Source organism: Leuciscus leuciscus (assembly GCF_965113295.1).
Source record: "Leuciscus leuciscus genome assembly, chromosome: 17".
NCBI classification, from domain to species: Eukaryota; Metazoa; Chordata; class Actinopteri; order Cypriniformes; family Leuciscidae; genus Leuciscus; species Leuciscus leuciscus.
This window is the reverse complement of record NC_138741.1, coordinates 25,706,613-25,715,589: the sequence shown is the minus strand read 5'-3', so window position 1 is coordinate 25,715,589 and position 8,977 is coordinate 25,706,613. Positions and strand designations below refer to the sequence as shown.

Genomic DNA, 8,977 nt, shown 5'->3' with positions numbered 1-8,977 from the left:
CCTTATGCATAATTATTTAAGGCAATCTCGCCTGGGTATCCATCTTCCTCCCTGATTTGATCGATTAGTTCAGAGGGTGCGCAAACAGAGCTGCGCATTGATGATCCTCTTCATTGAAATTCATGTGGAAGGCTGACGCCTACGGAAGTAACGCTAGCTGCTCCAGTCGCCCAACTGTCAGGTGTTCCTCGCGCTGGTCCCACTCTGTCTCTTCCAGTATCCCAGTCTGTCTCTTCCAGCTATGGCGTCGTTCAGCACCTCATCCAGCAGACCCTACCACATCATCATCTTCGGCGCTTCGGGTTTCACGGGACAGTTTGTGGTGGAGGAGGTGGCCCGCACCGCATCCGAGGGTCCCAAGGGGAGTTTGAAATGGGCCGTAGCCGGCAGAAACAGAGCCAAGCTGGAGAAAGTTCTTGAGCAGGCCGCCGGAGTTCTCGGTGGGTGAAGCAAACTGTATTTATTTGAATTTAGTGAACTAATAAAACTGTAAAATGCTTGAACCCTAGAAATCACCAGGTCTGCAAAAAATACCTTAGTGCTTAACTTAGTGTTACAGTAATTTATAGCTCTGTAAAATCATAATGAATAGGAATCTTTCAAACTATTTCAGAAACTTTTTTGTCTGGTTTCAGTTATTGTTGGATGAACTGTGCTGTGGGGACAGCTACTATAAAAACTAGGGACTAACGTTATGGTATGTAAGCCAAAACTTTGGTTATCATGGTAGTTTTTCCAGTAAGTAAGTTAGATGTTGCAAGAGTCAAAGATAGGCTAATTGTTTATTTATTTATTATTTATTTTTGAGCTGTGGATGCATTGATTTTTATTAATTTTACATTTACCCAAAACTAGTTCTTATAATACTAGTAGGCCTACTAAATAAATAAATGGTAATAAAAAAATAAAAACTCCTTAACAAAACGATTGCAAGGAGAAAAGCTACAAGAGATATTTACTCATGTTTTGCATCTTTTATTAAAATATACAGGATCGTTGAGCAGATTGAGTTAGCGAGAATATCTGCAGTAACAAATTGTGTTATCCATTTAGCAGAAGCACAAGAGGAAACATTCTAGACTGTAAGTGCTGCAAACTTGGCAAAGATGTCAAAGTGTTAGAAGGGTTGCAATGACCCAACTATATTGGATTGGACTTGACTTTGACCCACATCGTTGCATTCGCCGGTGAACTGATTTTCTTAAATGGTTGAGACTTTTCTGCTTTGACAAATACATTCCTTCTTGTTTAGCTTGGATAATGCACATGCGTTTTGCTGGACAATAGGCTCTTTGGTCATGGTGGTCTTTTGGGATGGTTTAATTAATCCTGAACAGCTGATGGAAAATTATATTCCAGTGACATATTCCATGCCTTTAATCATGTAGCTTTGAATGGATTGGCTCAAACAGAACATTTGCTCAGAGTTATATTTAGATTTCACGAAGAATGAATGTAGGATGACCGGACACTGAATAACGACACGGCTATTAAGGATTTTTATGGTCAAGGTTACTTTACAAACTAAATTATGTATGATACTGAATTTAGCCTAGACTGTTTTGCATCTATGCAGTAAACATGAATACTTTATTGTCAATTTGCATTAAATATGACATATATAACCCAGCACTCTTTGCATAATTACAGTGTATGTCATGTTTAAAATGTTTGTTCTCAGGTAAGCCGGAGTTGAAGTCTGAGGTAGATGTCCTCATCGCGGATGTCAATGATGCCGACTCATTGGCTGCCATGTGCAAACAGGGAGTCATTGTGCTCAGCTGTGTGGGGCCTGTAAGTACGCAGACTGTAGGACACAGAATCACTTATCTACGGGCAGCAATATATATGATTGGCCGTCAAACATCGAGCTATTGATAAATTGCTAGTTGAATTTTAAGGCCTCATGTTTACCCAGATTGCTACATCAGACTGATAACTGATAACTCGCCCATATTGAGAGACTATAATGCGGTTTTGCAATACTGTCCTTTGAAAAGAGATAAATACTTTTGTACATTGAACCTCAGATGATCTCCCTCAGTTTTTTTTAAACACATTTGTCTAAAAATAGTAAGGATAGAGTATGGATTGTTTTGTTTTCTCAGATATTTTTAGACAATAGTATACATATTATATAAAATAAATGTTAATATACACTACCATTCAAAAGTTTGGTGTCTATAAGTCTCTTATGCTCACAAAGCCTGCATCTATTTGATAAAAAAAAAAAAAAAACAGTAATATTGTGAAATATTATTACAATTTAAAATAATGTTTTTCTTTTTTAATATTCTTTAAAATATAATTAATTCATGTGATGGCAAAGCTGAATTTTCAGCATCTGAACTCACATGATCCTTCAGAAATCATTTAAATATTTTTCCAATAATTCAACGGCCCATCATCAATTATTTCTTAAATATTTATACCGTGTACATATTGTTGTATTTTATATATATACTGTATATATACTGATATTTACTCATAACCTTTTTTTATGTTTTTCTACAGTATCGATTTTTTGGTGAACCTGTGGTGAAAACTTGTGTGGAGAACGGAGCACACTGCATTGATATCTCCGGAGAACCACAGGTGCTTTTCCTGACACTTTGTTCCTATTTCATTATCACATTAACAATAAATCCATAAACTTGCTTTAATAATAATAATATTAAAGTCAAACATTCACAACCCGTTTTACTTCCATAATGTGACGTATTCCTCAGTGAAACATAATATGCAACGACAATAAGAGGGTTTGGGGGCTTCAGCCAAAAAAGTAATTTTGCTTCAGATGGGTATCAAGCAAATTTGGTCTATTTTGATTTCCTGTTGATCTCAAAATTCAGAGATATGTGTATGTTGTATTTTCTGTAGTTCCTGGAGAGTATGCAGCTAAACTACCATGGCCAGGCTGCTGAAAAGGGCGTCTACGTTGTGGGAAGCTGTGGTTTTGACTCCATTCCTGCAGACATGGGCGTCATCTACACCAGGGACCAGTTTAAAGGTATGTTTGTCATGTAATTATTGCATCATATTATGTTAAATGATATTAATATTATATAATATTTTTAAATACTTATATTTTAGTAATATTAATATGCTGTTGTTTTCATTACCAGGGACAATAACAGCTATTGAGAGCTTTTTGACTGCAAATGCAGGGCCTGAGGTCGGTGCTCTTAAGTTTTAAACTTAAAACATATTAAGAATTAAAGCTGTGAACATTGGAGTAGTCTGTTTTTTAAAAGGCCTTTGTGTTTAAGTCTCAGCTGACCCACATTCTTGTGTGTCCGCAGGGAGGCAGCATCCATGATGGCACCTGGCAGTCGGCCATCTATGGCTTTGCTGACGGCCCCAAGTTGCGAAGCCTCAGGAAGAAGTTCAGTCACAAGCCTCTTCCTGTGGTGGGGGCAAAAATTAAAAAGAGGTGTGTGCAACAACAAAGTAGACCCCACGTGTGGATTCCACGTGTACCAGATGTGGGCCGACACTATAGGGCCTTTCGCTCCGGGTAGTTCTAGGAACTTAGTTCTAGGAACTAGTGACCAGGATGGTTCCCCGAGATCTAATGGTTCTCCTAGGAACGTTTTCCTGGTTGCATTCGCACCGCTAGTAGGAACTCTGAAGTGACATAAGGCGCGCTTGTTGTGACTTTTATTTTGACGGCACGGCGGACCTTTATTTTGATGGCGCTGAGAACGCAAGCCAGAGCCACACACCGCTCCCATTCTCCGTGTTCATTAGTTTACGATCTGTCCAACAGTCCTGTCTAATAGGTCATTAGATAGAACTGTTATACATAGAAAGTAGACAGTCTTGAAAAGTTATTAATGTATGCCTTGTTGTTGATGTCCAGTGTTGCTAGCTGAGCAGAAATACATAATCATATTTCGTTTGGTTCCCTCAAAGTTGCGTTGGATTTTCTCCTCAGCGTAGAGGTTAAGAGGTCCATCTATCACTGTTTTCCATGTTCGTAGAGTTAGTTTCTAGAGTAAATGTATAGCTATGTGTTTACATAGCTTTTTTTTAAATGGCGAGTGCTGTTGTTTCGCATGCGTTCGGCCAATCAGCGAACACACTAACGTCACAGAGAGTTTCTATGGTGCTGGTTTAGACCTTACTCTGAAGTAGGAGCTAAATTAGTTCCTCCACAAGGAGTTCCCAGAACTAAAATTGTTCTAGGAAATGCACTACCCTTCAAAAGTTTGGATTGGTATGAAGTCTCTTTTGCTCATTGCTCTCCAAGGCTGCATTAGTTTAATCAAAAATACAGTTAAAACAGTAATATTGTAAAATAGTGCAATATTACAATTTAAAATAACTGTCTTCTATTTTAATATGGTTTAAAATGTAATTTATTCCTGTGGTGAGGAAGTTACATTTTCAGCAGCCATTACTCCAGTCTTCTGTGTCATGATGATGATGATGTTGATGAAAACAGTTGTGCTGCTTAATATTTGTGTGAAAATCATTATATATATATATATATATATATATATATATATACATACATACATACATACATACATACATATATAATGCTTTACTGTCATATATAATGCTTTACTGTCCTCTCTGAATAAAACCTATTTATAATAAAAAATATAAACAAAGACATCTTACTGACCCCAAATTTTTAATTGTTGTGTAAATGACCTGTTTGGCCTGTTATGGTTGAGTATCAGCACAATGTCGTTCATCAAACGGACACAAATGTGTCTGTTATCAACAAAAACTGAATTTCTATCTCTACAGGGGCGCGCTGTTTTATAGTAATGAGATACAGCAATATTCACTTCCCTTCATGGGTTCCGACCCATCAGTGGTGAAAAGGACCCAGCGTTACTTACATGAAGAACTCAATGAGTCACCTGTAAGTTATAAAACTATTAAATATTGCTTTCATTAATTGAAATAAAGCTGAAATGAATAACTATTACATGCACTAAAATGACTTAAGCAACAAAATGACTGCAACAAAAATAAAGCAGTAATTCATAAATTTATATATTTCTTTTTCAATAGTCAGTTTAATTTAAAATGACCTGCATTGCGAAAAATATTACAAGTTTTGTATGTACTGACATGTTTTTTACAGGTTCAGTATGGGGCGTATGTTGGTGTCGGCGGTATTTCCAACATTTTTAAGCTTGTCTTCGCTGGATTGATGTTCTGGTTCCTTGTAAAGTTCAGCTTTGGCAAAAATCTCCTTATTAAGGTAAAACATAATTTTGCGAAAGCCATATATTGCTGAAATATTGCATTTAATTCGATGACTACATTGCAGATCTTGTGTTTTCTAATCAATGATATATTTTGCAGTTTCCAGAGTTTTTCTCATTTGGCTTCTTCTCCAAAGATGGTCCAACTAGAAAACAGGTTTTACACCCATATCTTCATCTAGTCTGTCAGCTAGAATCTTTATGATTACATGGACAGCTTCATTTAAATGTGATGTCTGCAGATGGAGGGCTCCTCTTTCCGTTTCGTCTTTTTTGGAGAGGGTTACACTGAAGATCAGGACCTCACCGAGGGCAAACCCAACGGCAAGATCCGCACTGTGGTTAAAGGACCAGGTATGCATATTAACATCAGCCTCATATTAGTGTACATGAAAAGCTGCATCTGTATATTTCTCATATCCCTTTTTTGTGTGTGGTGTTTTCCAGAGGCAGGATATGTCGCCACACCAATCGCTATGGTTCAAGCGGCCATTACCATGTTGAATGAATCAGATTCTCTTCCAAAAACGTGGGTTCTGCAAACTTATCCAGTCACTGTCATATATCTTCAAAGCTAAACCTAAATAAGCAGTTGGTATTATTAAGTGTCACGTCCTGAATGTATATTATTGGGTTTACTCTCCACAGTGGCGGCGTGTACACTCCAGGAGCGACTTTCGCCAAGACCACCCTCATCGACCGCCTCAACAAACACGGCATTCAGTTCTCCGTGCTTTAAGTCCCTTCTTCTGAAGCACCTATTCATTTTCTTGCTTGAGCGTTGAGAAATCTTGTTGCTATTTGAAGCTTCCTCGGCTATCTTACAGTGTTGCTGTTTTCCGGTTTGGTGTACTGGCTTGCGCACAGTTGACTGGGATGAGTTTACTAGCATGCACTCTGCTCAAATGGCTGAGAAATTTGAACTACAAGTGTGGCACAAACACTATTGAAATCCCTTCATTTTATCACGTGTTTCAGTTTGAAAGTTTGGAATTTAAATTTTGTTCCAATGTTTTTTTTTTTAAATCACTAACAGAAATACTCGTTCTCACAGATGACAGACATCTCTGAAAACATATTTAAAGCACACCCAGAGTTGAAAGAAAATATAGTTTAAGTTAAAGAATAAGCTTGTGTTATTGTCATGAGTTGTTATATTTGTGAATCCTAATACTAGAACAGGACAGTTAAACTAATACAAGAAATGAGAGAACATGTTTTAGAGACCAATGAATCTGTGAGTTGTGTGAAAGATTGCAGAATGCTGTTCTGGCTTGTTTCTAACTAAATAAAGTACATATCAAATCGTATTTTGGGGTGAAAGTATTTAAGAGCTGTGTCTATGTATTTGAAAAGTAGTACAAGTTTATACACTCACCTAAAGGATTATTAGGAACACCATACTAATACTGTGTTTGACCCCCTTAATTCTACGTGGCATTGATTCAACAAGGTGCTGAAAGCATTCTTTAGAAATGTTGGCCCATATTGATAGGATAGCATCTTGCAGTTGATGGAGATTTCTGGGATGCTCATCCAGGGCACGAAGCTCCCGTTCCACCACATCCCAAAGATGCTCTATTGGGTTGAGATCTGGTGACTGTGGGGGCCATTTTAGTACAGTGAACTCATTGTCATGTTCAAGAAACCAATTTGAAATGATTCAAGCTTTGTGACATGGTGCATTATCCTGCTGGAAGTAGCCATCAGAGGATGGGTACATGGTGGTCATAAAGGGATGGACATGGTCAGAAACAATGCTCAGGTAGGCCGTGGCATTTAAACGATGCCCAATTGGCACTAAGGGGCCTAAAGTGTGCCAAGAAAACATCCCCCACACCATTACACCACCACCAGCCTGCACAGTGGTAACAAGGCATGATGGATCCATGTTCTCATTCTGTTTACGGCAAATTCTGACTCTACCATCTGAATGTCTCAACAGAAATCGAGACTCATCAGACCAGGCAACATTTTTCCAGTCTTCAACTGTCCAATTTTGGTGAGCTCGTGCAAATTGTAGCCTCTTTTTCCTATTTGTAGTGGAGATGAGTGGTACCCGGTGGGGTCTTCTGCTGTTGTAGCCCATCCGCCTCAAGGTTGTGCGTGTTGTGGCTTCACAAATGCTTTGCTGCATACCTCGGTTATAACGAGTGGTTATTTCAGTCAAAGTTGCTCTTCTATCAGCTTGAATCAGTCGGCCCATTCTCCTCTGACCTCTAGCATCAACAAGGCATTTTCGCCCACAGGACTGCCGCATACTGGATGTTTTTCCCTTTTCACACCATTCTTTGTAAACCCTAGAAATGGTTGTGCGTGAAAATCCCAGTAACTGAGCAGATTGTGAAATACTCAGACCGGCCCGTCTGGCACCAACAACCATGCCAAGCTCAAAATTGCTTAAATCACCTTTCTTTCCCATTCTGACATTTAGTTTGGAGTTCAGGAGATTGTCTTGACCAGGACCACACCCCTAAATGCATTGAAGCAACTGCCATGTGATTGGTTGATTAGATAATTGCATTAATGAGAAATTGAACAGGTGTTCCTAATAATCCTTTAGGTGAGTGTATAATAGTCAATGCGGTGCGTTTTGGTTGTATGCATTTTGACATTTTAGCTGCATTTAGCCGTTTAAAATTCCAAATGCACCCTTAAGACAAAATCAGCATGAATCATTAAAATTGCAAGCAAATATGTCTGTAGCACTTTGTCAACCCTTTAATCAACAAGAATCAGTCTTATAAATGTACAATTTTATGCAGTATAATTGATTTAATAGGTGTATTAGGACCAAATCCCAGACTTTTCTCTCTTTCGACGTACAATGGCAGCCACATCTTGTTTCAGTGTGGTTACACTCTGTTCCAGCTGTTCAGAAAAGTCCTTCAGAAGATAGGTATGCTCATCCACAAACAGTCTAAAACCCAACAGGTCTGCTTCTTCCTATGGAGACACAAACGCACAATGCATCGATGCTCTCAACATTACAGTCGAAGCTTGTACACCCCAAGACTTTGCTTCGCATGAATGATTACGTTAAACATCTGAACAACAGAGGCTGACTGGCATAATTACACTGGGTTTGTGTCTGCGCAGCCGCTGAAGTTGCCCCCTAACAGAGGTCATGCTGTGGTAAAACACTTTTAAGGCTTTGGCAAATTCAGCATCACAGCTGGGCCTCAGACTGCCTCTTCGTTCCTGCCGACCGCGGTTATTCTCCACACCTGCGGGAGAATAACAAGGTTATGAACTGAACAGGAGGCAATATGGTGACCCACTTGTAGAAAAGCTGAGCTGTTGTGTGAATACATTTGTGTTCTTGCATGTTTCATGCTTGTTATGTTACATAATGTACATCCAGCCGGTTGTTATCTCAGAATAAACCCCCGACAGGGTGATGAGTAGGGGTCTTGCATCAGCCTGAAGGGGGTTTATTCTGAGATAACAACCAGCTGGATGTACATTATCCCGCTTATTACACGGCAACTTGCCACATAAGTAAATAATTAGACACGAAATATTGATCTGAGTTGAAATATTTTATTAGGTCTTTAAGCGCAAAGCTTCCGCGGAGAGAGCAGTTGCAGCGCGCCAAGTTCAAACTAGACGGACATTTAGGAGGTGCGGTATACAGTCATACCACTTATTACACAGCATTTCGCCACATAAATAATTATGGAGATAAGAGATATTGATTTCAGATTAAACTGTTTTAAAATTGTACCTGTTTTTGTCTTATCATCCAA

The 8,977-nt window shown here is 38.8% G+C and overlaps 2 protein-coding genes across 2 annotated transcripts in view; one reads left to right on the top strand and one right to left on the bottom strand.

Annotated features, from left to right (window-relative positions):
- LOC309478680 (saccharopine dehydrogenase-like oxidoreductase) lies at positions 1-6,538 on the top strand. The gene is made up of 12 exons (XM_082142351.1): positions 1-440; positions 1,682-1,794; positions 2,515-2,595; positions 2,881-3,010; positions 3,126-3,175; positions 3,303-3,433; positions 4,762-4,879; positions 5,105-5,224; positions 5,329-5,385; positions 5,471-5,582; positions 5,676-5,757; positions 5,877-6,538. Exons 1-12 carry the CDS (start codon positions 242-244, stop codon positions 5,965-5,967), a joined length of 1,284 nt encoding a protein of 427 aa, XP_081998477.1. The 5' UTR covers positions 1-241; the 3' UTR covers positions 5,968-6,538.
- The window catches only part of kif28 (kinesin family member 28), a 23,024-nt gene continuing 20,424 nt past the window's right edge, over positions 6,378-8,977 (bottom strand). The window contains exons 22-23 of the mRNA XM_082142397.1: positions 8,307-8,455; positions 6,378-8,174 (exon numbers count right to left, since the gene is read on the bottom strand). Coding sequence (XP_081998523.1) covers positions 8,016-8,174; positions 8,307-8,455 — 308 coding nt within the window. The 3' untranslated portion in view covers positions 6,378-8,015. The remainder of the gene's footprint in view (positions 8,175-8,306; positions 8,456-8,977) is intronic.